The sequence below is a fragment of the Brachycentrus maculatus genome, unplaced genomic scaffold, assembly GCF_059751285.1.
Source record: "Brachycentrus maculatus isolate JH-2025_06_01 unplaced genomic scaffold, ASM5975128v1 h1tg000475l, whole genome shotgun sequence".
NCBI lineage: Eukaryota > Metazoa > Arthropoda > Insecta > Trichoptera > Brachycentridae > Brachycentrus > Brachycentrus maculatus.
The window spans coordinates 2,118,006-2,144,473 of NW_028281222.1; the positions used below are offsets into that span (position 1 = coordinate 2,118,006).

General features: G+C 33.8%; 3 protein-coding genes across 9 annotated transcripts in view; 1 reads left to right on the forward strand and 2 right to left on the reverse strand.

Moving 5' to 3' along the window:
• sm (heterogeneous nuclear ribonucleoprotein L) overlaps positions 1 to 13,768 on the reverse strand; it is a 455,499-nt gene extending 441,731 nt beyond the window's left edge. For all 4 annotated transcript variants that reach the window (XM_088272102.1, XM_088272101.1, XM_088272100.1 and 1 more), the window contains exons 1-2: positions 13,651 to 13,768; positions 6,908 to 7,021 (exon numbers count right to left, since the gene is read on the reverse strand). In XM_088272102.1, the coding sequence (XP_088128228.1) occupies positions 6,908 to 7,021; positions 13,651 to 13,713 (177 nt within the window). In that variant the 5' untranslated portion in view covers positions 13,714 to 13,768. The remainder of the gene's footprint in view (positions 1 to 6,907; positions 7,022 to 13,650) is intronic.
• Positions 13,769 to 15,185: 1,417 nt separating this feature from the next.
• On the reverse strand, positions 15,186 to 24,039 carry LOC148302145 (dynein regulatory complex protein 8-like). Of its 4 annotated transcripts, none has more exons than XM_088272147.1 (7): positions 23,745 to 24,039; positions 22,290 to 22,403; positions 21,779 to 21,902; positions 20,560 to 20,686; positions 20,032 to 20,115; positions 19,205 to 19,343; positions 15,186 to 15,646 (listed from the first exon to the last, which is right to left on the reverse strand). In XM_088272147.1, the coding sequence occupies exons 2-6, from the start codon at positions 22,330 to 22,332 to the stop codon at positions 19,218 to 19,220; spliced, it is 504 nt and encodes a 167-aa protein (XP_088128273.1). In that variant the 5' UTR covers positions 22,333 to 22,403; positions 23,745 to 24,039; the 3' UTR covers positions 15,186 to 15,646; positions 19,205 to 19,217. The 4 variants fall into 4 exon arrangements, with proteins under 4 accessions (XP_088128273.1, XP_088128274.1, XP_088128271.1 ...); XM_088272148.1 differs by lacking the exon at positions 23,745 to 24,039 and adding an exon at positions 23,530 to 23,663; XM_088272145.1 differs by lacking the exon at positions 23,745 to 24,039 and adding an exon at positions 22,813 to 22,921.
• LOC148302146 (uncharacterized) overlaps positions 23,276 to 26,468 on the forward strand; it is a 42,987-nt gene continuing 39,794 nt past the window's right edge. Inside the window, exons 1-3 of the mRNA XM_088272144.1 lie at positions 23,276 to 23,508; positions 24,867 to 25,021; positions 26,182 to 26,312. Coding sequence (XP_088128270.1) covers positions 23,379 to 23,508; positions 24,867 to 25,021; positions 26,182 to 26,312 — 416 coding nt within the window. The 5' untranslated portion in view covers positions 23,276 to 23,378. The remainder of the gene's footprint in view (positions 23,509 to 24,866; positions 25,022 to 26,181; positions 26,313 to 26,468) is intronic.

A 26,468-nucleotide genomic window follows, 5' to 3' on the forward strand; every position in this document is an offset into this window, starting at 1 on the left:
ACTTTTACTATTTGATAATATAACTTTATGTCCATCAAACAATTCCATAAATGGTCCCAAATTTTAACTTAATACAATTAGTATTTGAAGCACTAACTTTCACTATTTGATACTAGAACTTTAAGCCCGTAAAACAATTATATAAATGGTCCGAAATTTAAACATATTACAATTAGTATTTGAAGCACTAATTTTCATTATTTGACACTAGAACTTCTATCATTTTAAGTAAGATCCCACTAAAAAATAAACAAATTTATATCAAACAGCTAGCGCCACGCTGCGGTGGATATGCGAATAAATAAAAGCGTGCTACAAAAGAGCCCTTTAAAAAATCGGAGCCGCTTCAAAATTAGACCCATTCATCAATCTAGATTTGAATGCAAATTTCAACAATGGAACATGGAACTGGAACGCTGGAACTACAGCTCGAAACGAGTAAAACCAGCACACAAAAAAAACACAGTACCTAACTGAATGATAGCGATTTTGCAATGAATGAACTATATACAGTGAAACCTCTATCTATCGTTCTTCAAATACTCGTTTTCCCGGATGTGACGTTTATTTCTTCTATCCCGACTTAATTTCATACTAAACTAAACCGCATCGATCGTTTCTCTATCACCATTTACCGCATCTATCGTTCAAATTAAGCTGCATATTTGACACATGTTGTCTGTTTTTTTACATTATTTCCAATTTTCTTACATTCAACGGCAACGTATGGGATAGAAACTATCGAAAGCTTGTGTAACCGATACCAGAAGCCGAAAATATACTATTGACTTACGAAAATATTCTATTCAGGTTTGTATTTTTTTTTAAATAAATACATTTGCATCTGAAACATGTATTCTTCTTAGAATTTTAGCCTACGAATGGTTATGCAGATTGGGAGGACGGTATCTTTACTCGGTCGTATCTATTTGCGTATTGACCTCTTAACTCCGCATTCATAGTTTATTTTAAAAGGTCCCTTTAAAAACGATAGATAGAGGTTTCACTGTATATAAAATCAAAATGTAACTTTGTTTTAAAATCACTATAAACATTTTATTATAACTTAATTATGATGTCTACCGGTTTCGAAGCTAACCGCTTCTTTATCAAGACTGATTAATACTAAAACATTACCTACTTAACAATATTCAAAATATTTTGACGGCTAGGCAAAGGAGCTTGGGTAGATCTCAAGTGGCTTTATTTTTTTGTGTTGATTGGCAGTCACAGTCAAAAGGGATCAGGGATAATGAGTGATTGGAAACATATTCAATAACGGACTTTTAGAAAAATCATTTACTTGTGTATTTATTGATTTTAAAATATTATTATATTAATAATTGCCTTTGAAATTGATATTTTGGAAACTAATATTTCTAAGAAATTTAATTGAAGTCCTCTGTTGCATGTGTGTAACATGTTTAGACCTTTATTTTTATCAAATGAGTGATTACAACTCTAATGTATGGAAGTGAAACATGGAGTTGGCAAAAGAAGGATGAAAGTAGACTGAATGCAGTCGAAATGCGATCTCTCAGAAGAATGTGCGACAAAACGATGTATGATAGATGTGCGAAATAAGTGAAAATAGTGAAATAAGGAAGGAATGCAAAGCTGAGATAAGCATTATCGATAAAATTAAGAAAGGTGTGTTGAGATGGTTTGGACATGTAGAACGAACGAGTGAGGAAAGAACGGTAAAACAAATTTATGAGGCGAATTTTAGTGGGAAAAGAAGCAGAGGAAGACCGAGAAAAACATGGGACGATCAGGTATGCCAAATACTTGAAAGTGGTCAGGTTAGGAGTCGTAACAATCGGCGGGTATGTATGAGGAGATGCATGAACGTGGAAGAGGCGAAGAATGTTTGCAAGGACAGAGTGGTACGGCGCTCTATTCTCTCTGCCTACCCCTGCGGGGAAGCGGTGTGATGGTTAGTTAGTTAGTTAGTTAAATGAGTGATTATTTTCTATTAGGTGATTGGCAAATTCAGAATAATAATTTTATTAAGACATCTGGTATGCTCTTTCCATCTGATGTTAAAATTTCTAGAAGTTTTTCCTAAAATGAAATATTGTTAGCAAAGTGTATTTTTTCTTTGTAATTACCAAACGTCAAGTGATTCGGAAATCTAGATATGGCTTATGCAACACCGCGTATCATGGCCTTACTTAGGCTTGAATTACAGTTACCAAAGTCCTTTTTTTTAAATTACCTAACGTCCAAGTGACTGACATCTAGCTACGGCTTATGCTACACCGCTTATCATGGACTTAATTATGCTCCAAAATTACAAGTTTTTATAGACTATTCCTACTTGTGAGTGGGTTTTCCATTTCTGTTGAAAGTTACTAAAATTTCATGTAATTCATGAATGAAAATTGTAGAAATTTAAAGAACTTATGAGGCAAATGTAGTGTAAAAAAGAAGCAGAGGAAGACCGAGGAAAACTTGGCACAATCAGGTATGGCAAATACTTGAAAGCGGCCGGGTCAGGAGTCGAAAAAATCGGCGGGCATGTGTGAGGAGATGCACGAATGTGGAAGGGGGGAAGAAAGTTTACAAATACAGGGTGGTATGGCGTTTTATTGTCTCTGCCTACCCCTGCGGGAAGAGGCGTGATGGTTAGTTAGTTAGTTAGTTATAAAAACTCCTAAGTACTTTTGAACAAGGATCCGGGAAACCAAAAATATTGTTTATTTTATTTACCCAAACAATTCAAGTGTGTTTTTCCGTGCGTCTCTTTTTATAAAAAAGATTTCAAAAAAAATATTTAACCTGTGAATAAAAAAAAAGCACACAATTACCTCATTTCTCTGACTGAAGGTTAACATGAAAATTTAACCCCTAAACGCCCGCGCGGGACCACTTACAAGAAGCGAGTGAAACCTGAATTTAAAAAGCGATATAAATTTTAAATTCTTCCCGCCATTTCCGGATCTGGATTTCGTTCCCGATTTTCAAGCAAGAAATAAGCCGTCATAACATTTTTTACTTGGTTTGCGGATAAAAACGCCTATAACCGAGTTTTACTGGCTCTTTTTATTATTATGCATCAGAGTATAACAGAAACCCGATCGTTGTTCAAATAAACTCAGTTCATATTATTTTTTGACACCTCAACATAGATGATGAAGAATATGGAAGTATGGGCATTTACGGGGCTTGCAAACGTCATGGATAATATGAAAAGTAACTCCTATAATTGGAGATAATCCAGATTTGTGAACAAATACTTCAATATGAAGATATAACAAATATCAAACACGAATAATAAGACGAACTTTCAACAACGTCATATCGCTCACTCCTTTCAAGAACGTCATAAATCAAAATACTTGATTTTTCAGGAGAACGTTTTTAAAGTTTAAGAATATAATACAATGTATTAAAAATAAATATGAAGCCACTTATTGAACTTTTTACTGTGCAACAGATCTTTTTAGGTAGAACCTGAAGGGTTTTTCTCTATTTGAAAAATATTTAGTATATTTAAAAAAATAATTAAACAATACCCTTTCTTCTAAATTCAAAAACAACACATTCTGCTCTGTAGCGGGTAAATATTAAGTAAAAATATGCCTCTTTTGCTGAGATATAGTACATTTTTCTGGGCTTTCCGAAAACATGCACAACTGAAAATCGTCGATTTTTGATTTATGACGTTCTTGAAAGGAGTGAGCGATATATCAAAAATCGTCAATTTTCAGCTGTGCATGTTTTCGGAATACCCGAAAATGTACTATATCCCAGCAAAAGCAGTATATTTTCAACTTAATATTTACCCACTACAGGGCGGAAAGTGTTGTTTTTGCATTTTGAAGAAAAGGTAGAGTTTAAGTATTTTTTCAGATATACTAAATATTTTTCAAATGGAGAAAAAACAGTCAGGTTTTGCCTTAAAAGATCCGTTGCACAGGAAAAAGTTCAATACGTGCCTTGATATTTATTTTTAATTCATTTTATTATATTTTTCAACATTAAAAAGATCTCCTGAAAAATCAAGTTTTTTTTTATATATGACGTTGTTGAAAGGAGTGAGCGATATGTAAATAAAAGTAGAATTCAATTCAATAACCGTGTTTAATTTTGGATATATTACCCGACAAGGGTAGTATTGTTTGCATGCTGTGGTAGTAATTGTCCTGATAAAGAGACGGGTACGTCTCGAAACCGGTAGACATAAAAATCTCAGTGAGTGGTTGGTTATATACTAATATTACTAACATTTTTGTAAACAAAATATTAGAGTAAAAATGACTTGCCACAAAGTAAATGCTTTATATATTAATAATATTGAACATTTATTTTCTGTATTTATATGGTATGTTTTTTGGGCATGCAAAAACGTCAGTAAGATAAATTACTGGTAGCTCTGCTGCTAACCGCAAAGCATTTCCAAACATTTCAAAACAAAAACTACAAAGCGAGACGAAGTTAGTAGTTCCTAGAGATTGGCTGGGATCGACCGCCAACTCTTTAAAGCCTGCTGTCCATTCACGAATAATAAATAAATAAAATAAAACCCCCTTATGTGTGGAAGCGAAGCATGGAGTTGGCAAGAGAAGGATGAAAGTAGACTGAGTGCAGTCTCTCAGTGCGGAAAACCCATATATCGCCCACTCCTTTCAAGAACGTCATAAATCAAAAAACTTGATTTTTCAGGAGAACGTTTTTAAAGTTTTAAAATAAAACACCACCATGTATTAAAAATAAATATCAAGGCAGTTATTGAACTTTTTACTGTGCAACAGATCTTTTTAGGTAAAACCTGAAGGTTATTTCTCCATTTGAAAAATATTTAGTATATTTAAAAAAATAATTAAACAATACCTTTTCTTCAAAATACAAAAACAACACTTTCTGCCCTGTATCAGGCAAATATTAAGTTAAAAATATGCCTCTTTTGCTGGGATATAGTACATTTTCTGGGCATTCCGAAAACATGCACAACTCAAAATTCACGATTTTTGATTTATGACGTTCTTGAAAGGAGTGAGCGATATGATAGATGTTCCAATGGTGATATAAGGAAAGAACGCAAGGCTGAGATAAACATTATCGATAAAATTCAGAAAAGCGTGTTAGGTTTGGGCATGTGAATCGAATGAGTGAAGTGAGCACAATAAAACAAATTTATGAGGCGAATATGGTTGGTAATAGGAGCAGTGGAAAACCGAGGAAAACTTAACATGATCAAGTATTTCAAATACTTGAAAGTGGCCAAGAATGAGAAGATACATGAATGTGGAAGAGGCGAAGATTGTTTACAAAGTGAAAATACATTTTTTAAACTAACGATTTTTTATTATTTTTAACTAAAGTTTTACTTAGTAAATACCACTATTTCTTAATATTCGATTATGACACGTGTTTCGATGCATTCCGCATCATTTTCAAACACCGTACGTGAAGCCAAGTCAAAACTTTTGCAGATAAAATCTGTAGGTCTTTATTTACCCTGTATGATATATAGGAATCTATGCTTTTCTTTCTTTACACAGCCTGGGATAAGAACACTCGACAAAACGTCGATTAGTAATTAGTTTCGCAAAAATACCCCAAAATAAATTCTCGGGCAGCATTGGGTTAAACCTAACTGCAAACGAACGTGCAACGCCAATCGGGCCAACTTTAGTATGGAATGTTCCGATCCAACCCCCTCGCTACGGTCGGGGGCACTTACAGACCCCCCCTTAATCTACTACACTTCTGGGCAACTCGGACACGACAAGAGTGAAGTTGTCGACTCATCTGATTCGCTTTTGGAGCTGAAGCGCCAGCTGTTTTTAAGACGATGGGGTTACTTTGACAAAACTTTACGTAGTTTACTCGATCGTGTTTTTTTCGTCCGCTTTATTTCGTTTTCAAACTCCCTTTGATGCTTTCTTTAATGTGAGTTTATTTAAACTTTTTCACAATTCTATTTAGCGACTTCTTTCAAGACATTTCAAACTCAATTAAGGAATTAAATTTTATTCGTTTGCGTGTCTTGGGTAGTAAAAAGTTTTCGCTGTATTCTTTTACCTTGAATTCAATGCGTTTTACATATTTATTTATTTTTATTTTAAATAAATGTCACTACGCAAATCCAATTTGACAACTGTGCTCATTATCCCTTCAAAAATATTTTTTCGATATGTTTTCTAAAAAAAAAATGTAATTCCGATTTATATATTTTTTTCAATCGCGCGAAGGCGCTACCGACCTATTGCGTGATCGTCCGCGTTCTGAAATTAAATTCTGCAAATTCCCCCTTAATTCTATTAAATGACATCAATGTAAATCATATATGGGCACTGGCCCGCCGAGCGATTTTGCCTGGCCCTCATCTCGACGAAGTTATAAAGAAAGAAATTAATTAATTAATTAAAGCAAGGATTAAATAATGGAGATGACTACTCTACTAGTTCATGATCACTACCGCTAGGACGTGTGACCAATTTTTTTCGAGGAAGAACACTATTTTATAATCACATACATGAGAAACGCCAGAAAATATCATTTTCATTATTATTATTTTATCTTATAATTTTAACAAGTCAATTTATTTACAACATTTTGAGTGTGTCCAAATACTTGTTCACAAATCTGGATTATCTCGAATTATAGGAGTTATTTTTCGTATTATTTTTTGACATCTCAACAAAGATGAAGAAGAATATAGAAGTCTGGGCCGACGACCGTTATACTCCAGGACCTCACATACTAATACAAGTTTCGGCTCAATAAAAAAGCTTCATTTCATCACACCAATAGATTACTTCGATATGTTTAATAATTTGGTCCGGCCCATGACTCGGAGGCATAGTGATAATTTGGCCCCAGATCTAGGAAAGGTTGCCCATGCCTGCTGTAAATGTGATGATGATAATAATAAGGTGGACACGCAAGGTGGACTTACCACAGTGATGGGATACGCGGGGTTGACGATGCTGTAGAGAAGAATGTGGTTTGGTCTAGCGGGGGCGTCGGCTCGCTTGCGGCGCGGCTCGCCGGCGAAGGCTCCCCCGTTGCTCTGAAACAAGAATGTGCCCAAAGTTCTCAGCGTCGGCCTATTGAGGGTTAAAGTACAGCCGTCTTGGGCCCATAGAGGGTTTGTGCACTACACAGAATTTCGCCCATAGAGCGTTTGTGCATTACACGGAATTTTACCTTCCGGCAGTCCGGTTTTAAAAAATAAAAGATCGAATTTACGCGCACCGTGATCACGCACCGATCCGAAAGACGGCCAAAAGCACAAGACAATCCAAGCCAATCATCCGTTTAATCATGCTAACCAGACTGCCGGACGGTAAAATTCCGTACAGTGCACAAGCGCACTCAGATCAATTCGTCTATAACAGGGTCGGGGAACTTGCTAATTTCTGCTACATTCATACAGCATCTCCCAGCAAAGCACACAGATAACAATCAACACTTTATAGAAACCTACATAGAACCACAAGATCAAAAACACAGAACTACATTAAAAAACTACTCTGAATACTGCCATCACGCTATTTCCCTGCATTGGAAGGCAGAGAGGATGTAGAGGAGGAAGGATTCTAGCGTAAGAAACGTCCATTTCCAACGCTAGTATCATGGATGTCTTTTTCGAATACGAAAATGTTGACGATTTAGATACCATTTTTTGGAATAAAGAGTTTATTTTTTTGGGTTATGACCCTTTGGCATTTAACTAGCGATATTCAAAAAGCTGTTAAAAACATGTCAGGGTTATACACTTTTAACGTGAAAGATAATAACATTTTACGGTTAGAAAATGTCGAGATGTTTTCATCGCAGGAGATTCTAAGAAAACCGTTTTTCCTGTTTTAATAAAAATGGTGGCATGGGATTAAAACGACCCAAGATAATAAATAAATAAAAGAGAAATTCGCCTTTTCTTGGTGCCGTCTCGGAATGGATTTATCAAATATTCATCCTTAGATTTTCTCGGGAAAATTGGCTACGGTGTTCTCGTCGAGGGGGCAACGCGGTGGGGGCTCCCAAACAAAACAACACGGGAAATTACACGTTTAGTAGAGGCGACCCCTGACGCAGAGAACGCAGTAAACGAAAATTAAAAGAGATAATAAACACCCATGACCCAAACATTCAAATGTTAAAAATTCATTACAAACATTATTTGGACAGTCAGTTTATGAATTTATTGATTTTGAGTTTAATTTGTAGAACTCCACTCTAATTTATGTATTAATTGTTTAATCAAACACGGATTTTTTGAGTCAACTAAGTTAAAAAAAAAACACATCAAAATTAATATTATGACAGTTGTTTTTCCTAGTTATAGCATTTTCAAACGAATGTGAAGATTAAATAGACTGACGGTCCTCAAACAGTTATACAATTACTTTAGTACCTAGAATTAAATATACAAGAATTAAAAAAAGGATTACCAGAAATAAGGATAAAATAAGACTGCCATTATTGAAAAGAACCGAGTCACAAAATTGTTAAATGTATAAGGGTTTGAAAATGTATGATGAGATGCCTGAATGTATAAAGAATGAAAAGAGTCTTAAAAATTTAAAAATAAATGTTTTGTTTACTGTAAGGAGATGTAAATATATATATATATATATATATATATATATATATATATATATATATATATATATATATATATATATATATATATATATATATATATATATATATATATATATATATATATATATATATATATATATATATATATATATATATATACATATATATACATATATATACATATATATACATATATATGAATATATATAAAAATATATACATATATATAAATATATAAATATATATATACATATATATACATATATTATATATATATATATATATATATATATATATATATATATATATATATATATATATATATATATATATATATATATATATATATATATATATGATGAAAATAAGTGTCCGATGTCCGCCTCCGTAGTGTAATAGTCAGCACGCTCTGCTACCGTTCTGTAGGTCCCGGCTTCGATTCCCAAGGGGGGTAAAATAAATATAAGTGATTTTTTCACTGTTATATTTATTCAATACTACCCTGGACTGGTACCTGAAGCGGAGGGCTGATCACCATTCCCTCATGCGTAAACGATCAAGATAGCACTGCGTTTATATGACGCAGTGCCCTATGCACCATTGGGGTGCGGATAAGAGTTTATTATTATTATTTATTTAATTAAGTGTAAATAATATTTTATATTTGTGTAATATAAGCTTACTAAAGAAATAAAAAATATATAAAAATAAAACTAAGGCATACAGGGTTTTTCCCGACGATACAAGAATCCTCTATTGTATAAGTGTATAAGTTGTTTGGTGCATTTCAGAAAACATACCTGATGCTAAATTCAATCCGAATGGCTACTTCTTTCCGAATTAACACAACTACAAAATGGTCGAAATTGTTTATAAGGGGGAAATTAAAAATTAAGCACACATTGAAAATATTCTTCTTCTTCTTCTAACCCACACCCGCACCCAAGCAAATGTGCTGAAAAACTGAATATGTTACTTTTTCCACATTAAAGTAACAACAAGTATGTAGTTTTTTCCACATTAATTTTATTTGACCAGCAACCGGGATTCGCCGTAACCAACATCACCAGTCTGATGATGTCAGTCACGACGAAAACCGGTCGCTGGTCAAATAAAATTCACGTGGAAAAAACCAAATAGTTGTTTTTTTTTATTATATAAAATGCAGTTCCAACAAGAAATGTCAGTACAAAGCTTATTACATATTTTTTTTATTTTTATTCAAAATTCTTATCCGCACCCGATGGTGCATAGGGCACTGCATGATATAAACGCAGTGTTATCTTGATCGTTAACACATGAAGAGGTGATCAGTCCTCTGGTTCAGGTACCAGTCCAGGGTAATATTGAATTAATATTAGAGTGAAAAATCACTTATATTTATTTGTCCCCCCCCTGGGAATCGAACCCGGGAACCTCCAGCACGATAGCTAAACACGCTAACTACTGAGTCCAAGAAAATTAGATACCAATCTATTTTTTTAAGAGTTTTTTTTAGCATAGGTGATCCTTTAAAATTAGATAGAATTAGACTTATAAAAAAGTAATATAACACTCTCCTTATCATTCATAGTTTACTTTGTGTAACACCACTTGTAAAGTGGTATTACGCAATATGAACGATGAATGATAAGGAGAGTGGTATCTAAAAAAGTAACTAACCATCACATGCTTCCCAGCAGGGTAGGCAGAGGATAGGTTTTTTTTTTAAATTAGATTTAAACTTTGAAAAATTATTATTTGACCCATCCTATAACAGGTCCTAAGCCGGTAAAAACCATGCTTCCGTTTCCTTTTTCATACTTGTTGAGATGTCGGAAATGAAGAAAAGGAGTTTATGCCCTACCCTCATCCAATTAAAACTATATTTTTTCTAGTAAATAACAGTCGCTCTGTATTCCATGTGCATAAAATCAGTATAAACGCAGCCTAGTTTCGTTACACTTAACGAATTTTTCGACAAGTATAAATTTAAAATTATTCTATGTTTCTTGCACTCCCTCTATGCTTTCGTTTTTCGAGAAACGTCAGATTGACAGTTGATTTTGTTTAATGACGTAAATAATTTATATCCATCATTGTCAATTCCCGACAAATAATCGATGTTGAGAAAAATGATATTAAAACTAACTCACTAACAATTAACTCGAAATCTTTTAGTACACTAACTCGAAATCTTTTAGTACACTAACTCGAAATCTTTTAGTACACTAACTCGAAATCTTTTAGTACACTAACTCGAAATCTTTTAGTACACTAACTCGAAATCTTTTAGTACACTAACTCGAAATCTTTAAGTAAACTAACTCGAAATCTTTTAGTACACTAACTCGAAATCTTTTAGTACACTAACTCGAAATCTTTTAGTACACTAACTCGAAATCTTTTAGTACACTAACTCGAAATCTTTTAGTACACTAACTCGAAATATTTTAGTACACTAACTCGAAATCTTTGAGTACACTAACTCGAAATCTTTTAGTACACTAACTCGAAATATTTTAGTACACTAACTCGAAATCTTTGAGTACACTAACTCGAAATCTTTTAGTACACTAACTCGAAATCTTTTAGTACACTAACTCGAAATCTTTTAGTACACTAACTCGAAATCTTTTAGTACACTAACTCGAAATCTTTTAGTACACTAACTCGAAATATTTTAGTACACTAACTCGAAATCTTTGAGTACACTAACTCGAAATCTTTTAGTACACTAACTCGAAATATTTTAGTACACTAACTCGAAATCTTTGAGTACACTAACTCGAAATCTTTTAGTACACTAACTCGAAATCTTTTAGTACACTAGCTCGAAATCTTTTAGTGCACTAACTCGAAACCTTTTAGTACACAACCATGGTACACGATTTACACACAACGAAGGTTTGATAGTCCCAAGAATTAACAATAAATATGGGAGTCGAACACTGCAATACCATATATCGTTCCGAACATTTTTAATTTAATAGATTTATATTATCCACTGACACTTCGTGATGGAATGGCATTTTTAATTTATTATAAGATTAAAACCAATATTTTTAGCTTTTCCACTTTTTTTATTTGACCAGCGACCGGGTTTCGTCGTTACCGACATCATCAGACTGATGATGTCGGTAACGACGAAACCCGGTCGCTGGTCAAATAAAAAAGTGGAAAAGCTAAAAATATTGGTTTTAATCTAATAATAAATTTTTAATTTGTTGCCGACGGATGTTAGAGGTCAAAATAAAATACGGAACAAAGGCAAAATAAAGTATGGGTAAATGATCAAGAATTAATTTAATAAAAATTGTAAAATGTTTATATCCTTAATTTTTCTCTCTTTTTTTGTGTGTATATTAGGTTAAAATCGTTAAAAACAATAAAAAATGTATTTAAAAAGAACTCCACCGACAAGATACACAAGGATGATTGGTGGGTTTCTGCAAAAAAATTGTTTTAAATATGTTTAAAATTGTGATTTGAATAAATGTATACAATTTATGTTAAAAAAAAAAAAACAAACAAACGCACAAACTAACCATCAAGCCGCTTCACCGCAGGGGTAGGCAGAGAGAATGGAACGCCACACCACTCTGTCTTTGCAAACATTCTTCGCCTCTTCCACATTCGCGGATCTAATCATACATACCCGCCAATATTTTCGACTCGCTAATTGCTTAAACAACATATTGATGCAAAAAATTGCGAAAATTCAAGGTATAATGATAGAACGAAGGCAAGAGATTTATCAGGGTTGCGTTTATGATAATGTTTTTCGTTATGTTAAAAATAATCGTTATCATTCCTTTATAGAATGACTTAAATAACACTCTCCTTATCATTCATCGTTCAATTTGTGTAATACCTCTTTAATAAACACTAATTAATGATTACCGGTTTCGGAATAATCATTCTATCAGCAGGTCATTAAAATAAAATTATTACGGTCTGACATTTATGCAAAACAAAAAAAAAGTAATGAGAGAAAGAAGACAAATATTTACGAGGGAATATTTTTAAAAGTGGACTTAAAAGTGGTGAAATTTAGTTATTTATTAAATTAAGTTTGTCATATTACAATACTACAAAGTTAACAATGCTTTTAATATACAAAATAGACTTAAATAACTGTAGTAAATATTATTTTAACCATTTCTTTTGAATATTATTAAGTATAAAAAATATTTGAAAATAATAAATAAACAGTTCGAATTGATATGCACAATCATTTATACAATAAAAAATAAATAAATTGGCATGTTAAATGTTTTTTGACTGAATGTTTTTATTGTACCAATATTTTTGAATAATGTGACAATAACCGGTGTCTTTACCTAATAATTTAATTCATATAATATAATTATTAACATTTATTTCTCTTTACGTAGGTACTTTAAACATTTATTAAAATATAAATGTTAATAATACGTACATAAATACTAGCAACATTATCTATTTTAAATAAAGAATTGATCATGGATAAATGTCAAATTGTAAGGTTATGTCGAATTAATTTGAGGAAATTAATTCTTTAGATTGTAACAAAAAAAATCGTATTGAAATGATTTAAAAATATAGTAAATTAAATGCGTGGAAGTCGTTTACAAGAAAATGATCAAATTTCTGATATTTAAGGCACTATCACCAAAACAGCGTAATAACACGTGATCCATTGTTTTGTTAACAGGTAGTATGATTATAGTATTTCAACAAAAACTCTCGCATTGTGGACGTTTTATATTACGTAAGGAATGCACGTTGAACACAACAAAACAAATAAACGCTGAACACTTTATAATTTAAACCAAACCAAAAGAACGAAGCCCGGCCAGAAAACACAGATAAAAAATCCGACGTAATTATTTTTTTTTAAATACAGACGGGCACAATTATTCGAGTTAAACGTAATAAAAGGCTTGCTCGAAGCGCGGGCGCCGGTGAAAACGTGGAAATACAAGGAATATCTAGGTATTTGGAGAAAACATTGACAATTCCACCACTTGTCCCGGCCATTTTTTCGCCGTACAGACTTAGAAGGGACAAACGCCGAAGTGGCGGCGGCGGACCCGAGGATGTTCGGCTGATTTTTGCAACTATACTTACGCGTTCAACATCTATTTCGCTGCCCGTGCACAATCTTTTACTTCCACTTCCGTTGTACGCCATTTTTACACACGAGAAACAGACAAACAACACGCGCGACCGAATCTCAGAAATGACTGAAGTCGCGACCGGCTGGTACCGGCTGACAACTGAGCCCGCGCGATTCCACTTGGCCTATATTGCGCTATGTTGCCACAGCGCTAAATCTCGCTATATTGTGCAAATATTGTTTTCTTCTTGTGTAAATTGTAAAATATTCGATTGATAAATAAACGAGATTTTCACGACTTTTTTTAACAGTAGATATTTCGAAAAATAGTTAACCTAAAAATCAACAATGTCAACGATAGTTGTAAACGAGTCAATTAATATATAAATATTACACTGGCAGAAACATCCTTTCACTGGGTGACTGCCAAATAAATAATTTTAAAAAATAGACTAGAGGAGACAACATATTTAAGGGGAATAAAAACAATTCAATTCAAACCCTTATCCGCACCCCAATGGTGCATATGGTACTGCATCATATAAACACAGTGTTATCTTGATCGTTAACACACGAAGGAAAGGTGATCAGCCCTCCGCTTCAAGTATTAGTCCAGGGTAATATTGAATAAATACAAGAGTGAAAAAATCACTTATATTTATTTGACCCCCCCCTGGGAATCGAACCCGGGACCTCCAGAAGGGTAGCGGAGCGTGTTGACCATTACACTACGAAGGCGGATAAAAACAATAAGCATCAAAATTTATATATTCACAATATTTTTGTGATTTAATTTGTTATTATTGTAATAATAAATGACACAAGTTTCCTTTGTTCACATTTCTTAAATGTGTCTTTTCTGAGACGGGTGAGCAGCATGCCACGTAGTAGGGAAAAAAGGAATTACCTAATACAAATTGAGATCTGGAAATATATGCTATGGTGGAGACTAACCGGAACATTCGTCGTAACGTAAAGTCGTAAAATCGCTCGCGGCGAGCATCAGCGAGCATCCGAAACTATGGATGGAGCGCTCGGCTCGCTGTACTGACTATACGATTGTTCGTTACTTTACGTTACGCTGCATCGTTACGTGTTACGTTACGAAGAAATGGCTTCGGTCAGTCCTTACCATTAACCTCTAAGCTGCTCGATTTCGAGTGTCAAACTTTCTGTCCCGTGCTGGATTATTTTACAATACAATATTTTGGACAAAAAAAGCATATTTTTGCCTATTTTTTGAAGTGAAACTTTCGGATATCCATCATAGATGTTCACAGTACACAATGCACTTTACTTTGACTTTTACGTGGAATTCCGAAAATCAATAAATTCAGCAAGGCTTATTTTTCTTTCAGGGTACCTATTATTTAACCCTCCTTTTATTTTTTTGAATTGTTTTGTTCTCTTCTATATATTTTAGTTTTCACGTTTTTTTGTTTGTTTGTAGCTGTCAGAATTACAAAAAATAGGTACCCTATCAATATTTATTCGTTTTTCAATGAAAAAGTCGCTAAAATAATTTCTTTCTTGTGGCAACTAGCCACTTAGCTGTCAACCTAAGCGCTGTCCGCTGTCAAATTTGACTCAATTGCGGAAATGTTGTGTCATTTGCGTTTTTTAAATAATTTATTTTGATAAATACCGTTCGTTCAAATAAAATGTCTTATTTATAAAAATGGACCTTACTTACATGATTCGGCTTGATTGTACAAACCTTCTGAAGACATCCATCATTGAGTGAAAACGCTCATTGGTCAATAAAACAAGAATCTTCAAAATTGTTTTTATTTTATTTGTGCAGTAAAAATAAATATATTTTTACAATGGAATACTGTCAATAAAAATGATTAATTATCAAAAAAAAATATCTTGAATTTTTCCGTGATTTTTGTATGAAATTGTAATCTTGAATTAGTGTCATTAAAATATGTGATGGCTCTATGTTATTTCTTTTTCAGTGGATGTTGATGCTTTGGTCGCAAGTTGCAGAAAGTCGTCTTCTATCTAAAACATAAATATTGAAAATAAAAATATTGTGCAAACGCCAGGGATGCCCTGGGATGCTCTGACTTCCATCTTCCTTCAAATAAAAAACTATAGATGTTTCATATCAAGTTGAGACACCTATAATTTATATCGCTCACTCCGTTCAACAACGTCATACATATGAAAAAAAACTTTTCAGGAGATTGTTTTTAAAGTTTAAAAATATAATAAAATGCATTAAAAATAAATATCAAGCCACTTATTAAACTTTTTACTGTGCAACAGATCTTTTTAGGTAAAACCTGAATGTTTTTTCTCCATTTGAAAAATAAACGAGTTCCAGTTCCTTGGATCTCAAATCAGCAATAAAGGAACTTGTGAAGGAGAGATTAGACGTCGTATCGCCATCGCCAAAAGTGCCATGTCTAAGCTAGACAAAATCTGGAAAGACCGGGGTGTGAGTAACAACACCAAGATGAAGCTTGTCAGGAGCTTGGTCCACTCCATTTTTCTCTATGCTGCTGAAACATGGACTATAAAAGCAGCAGAAAGGAGAAAAATTGATGCCTTCGAAATGTGGTGTTGGAGGCGCATGCTCCGAATTCCATGGACAGCTAGACGCACCAATGAGTCCATTCGCCAGGAACTACGCTTGGATGGCTTGTCTCTGGCCAATATCTGTACCCGACGGATTCTCCAGTTCTTTGGACACGTTGCGCGTGGCAACAAGGATAGCCTGGAACGACTAGTTGTGATCGGTAGCCTGGAGGGAAAGAGAGGGAGAGGAAGATCCCCCACACGATGGACCGATCAAATTAAGGCAGCAGCAGGCACCTCAGTGGTTGGAGCGCTACGTGCAGCGCAGTCAAGGGATAACTGGAGAAGAGTCATTGCTTCTGCAAGGGTCACAACCCTCAGCAATGAGGATTAAGACGGAGAAGAAGAATATTAAAAAAAAAAATTAAACAATACCTGTTCTTAAAAATGCAAAAACACCACTTTGTGCCCTGTAGCGGGTAAGTATTATATATAGTACATATTCTGGGCATTCCGAAAACATGCACAACTGAAAATTGACAATTTTTGATGTATAACATTGTTGAAAGGAGTGGGCGACATATAAATTGACATCTCATCCAGTGTCTGATATAATAAATAATATAAACTTGAAAATGATTCTGTATATGGACTTTTCTTCTTTAAATCTTCTTCTTCAAACCCTTATCTGTACCAGATAGTGCATAGGGCACTGCATCATGTAAGCGCAGTATTATCATCATTGTAAATTGCATGAAAGTTAGGTGATCAGCTCTGCGCTTCTTACACCAGTACAGGGTTATATTAAATAAATATGAGAGTAAAAAAATCACTTATATTTATTTGACCCCCCCTGGGAATCGAATCCGGGACCGGGGAACCAAAACGGTAGCCAAGCGTGCTGACCATTACACTACGAAGGCGGACTTCTAAATCACCAGCAAAGTAAAAGAATGCTTCCTGCAATTATTGGGGAAAATACTAGTAAAATAAGGTGGAAAAAAATAGCATCTACTGTTTTTTTTTCATAAAAAAATCACATTTTTTTGCAACAATCTGTAAAATGAGTATGAAAACATTTATTTTAATGACCAGCGCTACGAGTTACCAGCATGGCACAGAGAAAAATAAGCTTTCTTGAATGTTTTTCGCAGATACTTTGTTGCACATTTTACAAACTTTATAAAATAAAAGTACTAAGTTTTTAAGCACTCTTTATTGGTATTTTTCTCAAACGGGTTCCTACAAGAACCTTGTCATCATCAGGGTTATGTATAGTGTAGCGTGTATAGAGAAATAATAAGGGTAGGAAGTAAGGTAAGCTGGTACTACAATACTTACTAGGGTAGGGAAAAAAAAAAAAAAAAAAAAAAAAAATTAGATAGGCTCGAAATTTTGGAAATAAATAGATTAAAAAATTGTCATAATAAAGACATATTAAATGATCAAGTAACACACATTCATTCTCCCTTACTTTACCCATTAGAAAAGAAACAATAGATGCCTTAATGTCTTGTCGATAAGAAATGACTGCCGGGAATTTTACATTTCAGAGAACTTCGGACTCCCCCCGGACAACCACAGCTTAGTGGAAGGAGCCGTCAACCAGCATTTCCTGATACCTCGTTACATAATTTAAATTCATTTACAAAAAATACAAATCTATTTTAACTTTATATAAAATCGTGCTTTCAATACAAAAAACCTTTATAAAAAAAATATTTAAAATATCATACAATACTTAAATTCACTAAAATTAAATTAATTTCTCATAAAATTATATCAAATCATGGTTATCAACTCCTGCCTTCTTTTATATATAACATACAAATTTGTAAAGCCTCTCACCAGTCTGATGATGTCGGTAACGACGAAACCCGGTCGCTGGTCAAATAAAAAAGTGGAAAAGCTAAAAATATTGGTTTTAATCTAATAATAAAAAAAAAAAAAAAAGGGTAGGAATTGGTTGTGATTTTATATGTCATGCGGGTAAGTTAGGATAGGCCTACTTCTTTTCTGCCTATATTGTGGATGAAAAAGATATACAAATCTTCTAGAACACAACCGTGATACACGATATACCCACAATGAAGGTTTGATAGTCCCAAGAATTAACAGTTAATATGGGAGTAGAACACTTCAGTATATTGTTCCAAACATTTTTAATTTCTTGCCGACATAGGTAAGAGGTCAAAATAAAATATGGAACAAAGGCAAAATAAAGGAATGGGTAAATGATAAAGAGTTAATTCTATGAAAATTGTAAATTAGTTTTAATTTTTAGTTTTTTTCTTTTCTTTTGTTGTGTGTATATTATGTTATATTGTGTGTCTATGTGTATATTAGGTTAAAATAGATAAAATAAAATAAAACATATGTAAAAGAACTCCTCTGACAAGACACACAAGGTGGCCTGGTGGGTCTCTGCAAAATAATATCTTAAATATGTTTGTAAATAAATGTATACAGTTCATGTTATAATAAAAAAAGTAAATCACGCCCTGATGTACATGTTTAACTTTGATGATGACAAGGTTTTTATTGAAACCGGCTGGAGAAAAGTACCAATAAAAGTGGTTTAAAACAAATTAGTTTTATTTCATAAAGAAATATGCGCTTGCTTGTGGTAGTTAAAAGGTCAAAGTTAGAATAATTTCTTACTTATATTATTTGGAGAATTAAAATAACTGGTTTGTTGATCAGCTCCCTTTTATTATTATAAACCAACTAGTTTCGGCAACAAACTGTTGCCCTCTACAGGGTTTGTTTTGTAACTAAACAGACATACATAATATATGAAAGAAACAGTGAACAAATTATTGGGTTTTGATAGGGATAGGGATGGGGATAATTGTGTTAAAGGTGGGGTACAAGCGGGGAAGGGAGAAATTGTGTTTAGATTGGGTTTAAATTTATAGGAAAAATATTCAAAATGAGACTGCTTGCTCAAAAAACAAAGTTATTTTATTTCTTCAAATAATATATATTATAATGATCCACAAAGTTAGTGCTTTCAATATTCAAAATATAATCTCATACTTATTGAAGTTTATTATAATTCTTCCTCTCCTTCCCCTTCGGCTTCCATGGCCAGTTCTAGCAAGTTCTTTTTCTTTTCTACTTTTGGCTTAGCAGCTTCTATCGCATCGGCCAATTCGTACAATTCAGTCGAAGTCGGCTGTCACAAGGATAGGATGGGAACATGGAAGGTATGTACAGGAAAAGGTAAGGTTAGGTTAGGTCACACAAAAGGCAAAATAAAGGGTCGACGAGGTGTGGGCAGAAGACAGATCTCCTGACTCCGGAATATATGAGATTGGACGGGGGTCAGGACCATAATGGCAAATGTTTGGATATTATGGCAAATCGCCTTATTATGGCATTTTCAAACTCATTAGTTTGGAAATGCTATAGCAAGGCAAAAAATTGTCACAAATATAATTTTTATGTGTTTTTTAAAATAAAATACAACTTAGTAGACTAAAAAAATCAGTGTCAAACATTTAATACATAAATCAAAATAGAGTTCTACAAATTAAATGCCAAAACTTTAAATAGTTTTATTTAAAATTTGACATATCTCATTGTTCATTATATATAACTTAGGCACTACTAATACACTCACTACCCTATCATCATCATACAGATGACAAAACAGACCACTTTAGTGAGATATTTTCAATTTATTTATTCAGAAAGTGAGAAGAGGGCAGAGATGATGGGATGCGGGCTGGGATTAATTATTACATTAAAGATAAAGTCAGGTGAAATTGTGACAATTTGAATTGGAAATACTATAGACCCAAAATCAGTTTCTTTATACCAAAACCAAGGGCAACGGAAGGGTGGATCAAAATCATACATACCATCAGTTGATTAATATAGTGCTCAAAAGGTATAGTGTCTGTGGTTGGATCAAGGGCCACTTGCATCATTTCATCGTACTCTTCCTAGAATAAAACATATTCATTATTTCACCATTTCACATGTTCAATTACGTTATCTTCTTCTTCCACACCATCTGTACGCTCATTAACTGAACTATATGAATTTATGTGTTAATTTTCAAATCAAACACAGAATTTTTGAGTATACTAAGTTGTATTTTATTAAAAAAACACATAAAAATTATTTAATGTGATAATTGTTTCGCCTAGTTATGGCATTTTCAAACGAATACTATAAATTCGACTTAAACTCAAGACACACCTTTTCTGGATTTCGTATCCATAGTAATTACTGTAAATTGCAAAGCGCTCTTGAGTTGATTTCTCATAAAAACGGGACTGTATAAGTTAGACATATTTATTATTCTTTTTTCAGTTCTTACATTAGTTTTAATAACTATACATCAAACAGAATGGACGTAATATCAAATTTAAATATATTTTAACCTGTGTAAACTGTTCTCCTTCTTCCATTATTAATTGGGTCATCTTTTCTTTGGTGATCCGTTCCTTATTGTCATCTTCAAGAGCCTTAAAAGCTGCCAGCAAGGTCTCAGGGTCTGCTGGGTAGAACCTTAATAACATAAATTAAAAAAAAACATTATGCGTGCAAGTCTATACAAAGATTTTATTTAGAATTTTTAAGGATCGGAAAGAGTGCAGCAAACTGGAATGCTACTCAAATTTGTAGAAATATTCCCATAAACCGGTTTACATCGCTCTTTATTCAGTAAAACTGGACAAATCGACTACCGAATGACTCTGGTCTTTAATCGAAATTGTAAAGATGGAGACTGACAGGAGCATTTCGTCATAACATTACGTCGTAACATCGCTCGGGGCGAGCATCACCGTGCATTCGAAACTATGGATGGAGCGCTTGGCTCTGGGCTCGGATGGGTGTACTGACTGCCTGAATGCTCGCATCGTAACGCGTTACATTACAACGAAATGCTCCGGTCAGTCTCCAACTTAATGATGCAATTACGCTTTTAGAATAAAAACACTTAAATTTTACAATAAAACAATTTTACAGTTTTTTCACTTTTATTTCATTTGTCCAGTGACCAATGACGAAACTCGGTCACGAGTGAAAAAACTATATGGTTGTTATTTATTGACTTGGCACTTAATTTTGTAGAACTACATATTTATATTTTGAATATTAAAATCATTTGCGAATACTAAATTTGGATATTTTATTTTTAAAACAGTAGTGGATAATGCCTTAACAAGGCGAAACAATTGTCACCAATTTTTTTTATGTTTTAAGAAAATATTTATTTTTAAACAAAAATCAGTGTTTGATTTTAATTTTTAGATAATATATAATTATAATTAAAATGTAACTTTGTTTTAAAATCACTATATTACAACTTAATTATAATGTCAAGACTGGTTATTACTAATTAATCAGTATTAATCAGTCTTGATAAAGAAGCGGTTAGCTTCGAAACTGTTAGACATTATTATTAAGTTATAATAATATATTTATAGTGATTTTAAAACAAAGTTACATTTTAATTATAAAATGAAAAATCACAAAGTTATTGCTTCAAATATAAATTAAATAATATAAAATTGTTTTACTATATAAAATGCAATTCCACCAAGAAATGTTGGTACCTACAAAACTCTCATTTTAGTTTTAATACATTCACCAAACCTGTGTTCTGTTATTTTTTGACACATATAGGGTAAAAAATTAGAAAGATGGACGCTGCCCGTTGCCTCTTTTTCTTCAGTTGCCAATAGAACCTCTTGAATCTCTTCTTCTGAAGGACAACAACCTGTGGAAAAAAATATTGAAAAACATGTGCAATTGAAATAACTTATATTATTTAACATATTTTGTTTGTTTTAAAAGCAAGTAAACCTTATAAAATATAACAGCTTTGTTTTTAAACATTTTTTTAATGTTACATTTTTCTCCAACCGGTTTCAACAAGAACCTTCTCGTCATCAGGGTTAAATGTGTACTAATTTTAAAACATTGAAATTTTCATAGTTAGGTGAGTGGGCGGCTTTAAGGAATGGGTAATTAAGTTAGGTTTGGAGTAAGAGGGGTGGGGGTGTGGATTTTTTTAAATGACCGTTATTTCTATTTATTTTATAAAGTTTATGAAATGTGCCACAAAGTATCTCCGAAAAACATTCAAGAAAATAAAAACAAGTACCCAATGATCTGATAATTGTTCCGATTTCTCTTACATCCACCATCTGTTTTCCGGTATGATCAAAAATTTCAAATGCTTCAGCGATTTTTTTTTCTAAATCATTGTTGATTTGCACTGAAAGTAAAGTATTATATTAATAAAAAAACAACAACAACATAAACAAAATAAACCCAATCAACAGAAAAAATATTAAAATAATAAGCTCTAAATGCATTTATTTGCTAAATCATTTCCATTATGCTTTTTTCCCCAATCCAATCACAATGAAGTCCCGTGAGGTAGTATTTTACAAAAATAGCCATATAACTGTTTTTCCTTCAATTAAAACAAAAACAAATTATCCTAATTTATTATTATCATGATTATTAAAGGAGAATCAGCTATCGCTATGTATATTTTTGAATCATGAACATTTATTTTATTTTTACATTTGAACTACGAGGTAGGTACTTTATGTAAAGGAAAATTGTAAATTAATTTATTAATCATACACCTAACCAGGTGAAGACATTCTAATGATTACCTTTTGGAGGTTCATTCGCCATTTTAAAACACGAGCTATTGTTGTAATATTATTTTGTCAGCATATCGATCAAACGAATACAAACAATGCATTTCCATGGCTACAAATTACTGTGTTTGGTAGCATAAACGGAAACAGTTCTCTCCTATTTGATTGGTCCAAGCGATGGCGTCATTCGCAATATTGACCAATCAGCAGGCTTCAATTTTGCTTTGTATTGGCGCTCACCGTTTAATTACGGAAAATCGTTCAAGTCATGCGCAGATCATGCATTAGAGACATCTAGCGACATAGTTTTGATGACGTAAACGCCTGTGTATCGGATTCAAGGGAGGGGACGTAAATAGTATGGCGAACTGGTAATTGTGACGTCACGTTTATCTTTGTACGGCTTACAAGTGAAAAGACCATGAAAAATTTAGGCCATGTTCTTTATCAACTTCCGGCCGCCATGCTGTTGTTCACTTCGCGGTGTAATCAGATGGAGTAGCGTTAGCGGAAGGTTATTTTGAGTTTTAAGTGAAATATTTTTAATATTTAAAACTTAAAGAATCCATTTCTTCAAAATGGATCCCGCTAAAATGAAGGTAGTGGAGCTGAAGGCAGAATTAAGTGCCCTCGGCTTAGACACAAAAGGAGTAAAAGCTGTTCTTGTGGATCGTCTCAAGAAAGCTTTGGAATCAGGAGGATGCCAAGGTAATTAGTTTGTTTACTTACAATAGTCATAACATAAAACAATCGATCACGTTATATAACACATTTGCTTCGGTTATTTTTTTCTTCGGTGGTATAATTTTCCCGCTTCCGAAATGCAAAATGTCAACCGGCATTCGTTGCTTCTTTTATCGCTCAAAATGATGTCATCTAGGTTACAAAACAAGGAAGTCATAATCGGATCAAATCCGAGAAATTTCTTGCCAAAAAATACTTACATTTTTTATTTCACTTATAAAAAAACCTACTGCGTCACTTGCCGGTGTTTCGTTTTCAACGGTTGTCAAACATGCCTCCATTACTATCATATTATCGAGTAATGTTACACGGCATTGTGTTATTCGGCCTAAATGTAAACGAATCTAATTTCGAACCGGAAAAAAATGCAATAACGTCTTTAATCTAGACTTTTTAGTGTGTATTAAATCGTTGTCGTGTTGAAAATTAACATTCGAAATAAAAGAGTGCGGCTTTCGAAATTTTAGGTTATTTTTTTCAGACAGTACCAAAAGGTTCAAGGAGACGGAGCGCTCAACCTTTTGCGTTAGGAAAAAATCACAAAATATCCACGTATCATTAATTTTGGTATGTGTTTTTGCATTAACTGACTTTTATTCTTGAATTTCTCGTAAATCAATGGAGGCAAATGCGTTTTTTTGTCTCCGAATATCGTCATTTTATGTCGGCTTCTTTTTTGTAACTTTGAAAACGTATTGTTACTCGTGAAATTTAAATATACAATTTTCGCAGTTATTAAAAAAATATGACATTTTGAAATATAATATTTAAACAACTAACCATCACCCTGCCATCCGCAGGGGTAGGAAGAGAGAATAGAACGCCACGCCAGTCTGTATTTGCAAACTATCTTCAGCTCTTCCTCATTCATGCATCTCCTTATACATAGCCGACTCCTGACCTGACTACTTTCAAGTATTTGAAATACTTGATTATGCCAACTTTTTCTCGGCCTTCCTCTGCTCTTATTTTCAACTACATTGGCCCTCGTAAAATAGTTTTACTTCACTCATTGGGTTCACATGCCCAAACCATCCCAATACACCTTTCTTAATTTTATCAATAATGCTTATCTCAGACTTGCATTCCTTCCTTATTTCATCATTCGAACATCTATCAAACATCGTTTTGCCACACATTCGTCTGAGGGATCGCATTTCGACTGCATTCAGTCTGCTTTCATCCTTCTTTTGCCAACTCCATGCTTCCATAATTTTATTATTATTATTATTTTATACACACCTTTCTTAATTTGATTGTTAGAAAGATGTGTCTTGGCTGCAGTTTTGTCAGATAGTTGTCTACAAGATGTGTGTTTGTAGCGTTGGCGGACACGACCATCGCCGACACGTCCACGGAGGAGCTGGACGACACGGTGGGCGGGGAGTCGCCCCCGCGCAGCGTGCGCCGCCCGGGGCCCGCCAGCCGCACCCGGCGCCGCCTGTCCTCGGCCGAGCCGCCCCCCACTCCCACACGGGTAAGAACTCAACACAACAGATACATTTTATCCCTCCTGTTCCTCCATTACTCCAGCTAGAGGCGCGTTGCAGGAGCCTGCCTGGGTCTGACATCGGATCCGTGTTAGTTCATGAGAAACTCTCAGGTGGTATCATACATGATAATAATAAAGGATATTGGTACCATAAACCAAGCTAGTGCATAAAATGCCTAACCCTCTTCTAGTGGAACTGAAGACCTTCGTGTACCATGAAAATGGACGGTATTTATTTTGACCCCCATGGTATCGAACCAGGGGCTAGTACGGCTGTCCAAACTTAAAACACAGTAAGGGACATTTTTTTGTAGTACGTTTTTTTTGGACTAAGTAGAATCTACTTAGTCCAAAAATGCAACAAAAAAAATGTCCCTTACAGGCAGTGGCGTGCCTAGGGTTTACCAGTAAGGCAAGCCCATTATTTTTCACTTTCGTGAATACATGATGTACCAATAATTTCTTCACCTCATTTCCCAGTATAGTAAGCACCCAGAAAGTATTATAAATATAAACAATGTATTATCATTGTAAAAATATGCTAACATGTAACTTTTGTAAGTTATAGCCATCACCTTGAAATAAAGAAAATGTTCACTAAAATAAAATATTTTCCTCAGATATTAACCATAACCAATAAGTACCATCACCATATAATGGCATGCATAGTGTTTAATAATCATGTAAGCGCGCGATAATTTAAAAATATTCATGCATTAATTATGAATTTTTATCATTTGGTCTAGATTTAATCATTTTTATTTAGAGTTGTTAGGCAAGGCGTGCATTTGGGCTTCTAGGGAAGTACCGCCACTGCTTACAGGGGACTGCAGTTGACTTTTGAAACTGACAATCGTAAATTATTTTTATTTTATTTTGTTTGAAGACATGAATTGTAAAATGCCCTTGAGGTGATTCTTTTTTTATGAAAACGGCGCTATATAAATTGGGAATTGTTTGTGGGAAATGCTTAAAAGCTTCTTTAACAACCTAGAGGTAGAGGGCGGGAGACACTTATAACCGTTTTATTTGCTTACTTTTAAGGGATTACTTTTTCGTTAGTTCAGTTAGTCAGCTAGATCCGATTCCGACCCAACGTTGGCCTGTATTTGTATTTTAATATTATACCTATTTTATGGCTACAGTCAAGCCGTCGCGGAGGTGGAAGTATCGCGGTGGAATCTGAGATCAAAGCGGCCCCCATTCCGGAAGAGCCCAAGACTATCAGCTTGGACAGCGAGAACAGCGACTCGGAGGACTCCTCCGCACAGGCCAAGTGAGTCGTCCAACCCGTCTTTACAGCACAATATTGCCTATGTCAGATGTGGTGTTTATTTTATTTACAACATTTTTAGTGTGTCCAAATACTTGTTCACAAATCTGTAATATCTCCAATTATAGGAGTTATTTTTCATATTACTTTTTTGACATC

Excerpts from the sequence above, each read along its gene's own strand:
- LOC148302145 (XM_088272145.1), bottom strand. The coding sequence starts at position 22,834 with ATGGCGAATGAACCTCCAAAAG. Across the intron at positions 22,404-22,812 it reads GGCGAATGAACCTCCAAAAG|TGCAAATCAACAATGATTTA; the intron begins GTAATCATTAGA and ends CTTTACTTTCAG. Across the intron at positions 20,687-21,778 it reads CAAAAAATAACAGAACACAG|GTTCTACCCAGCAGACCCTG; the intron begins GTTTGGTGAATG and ends TATGTTATTAAG.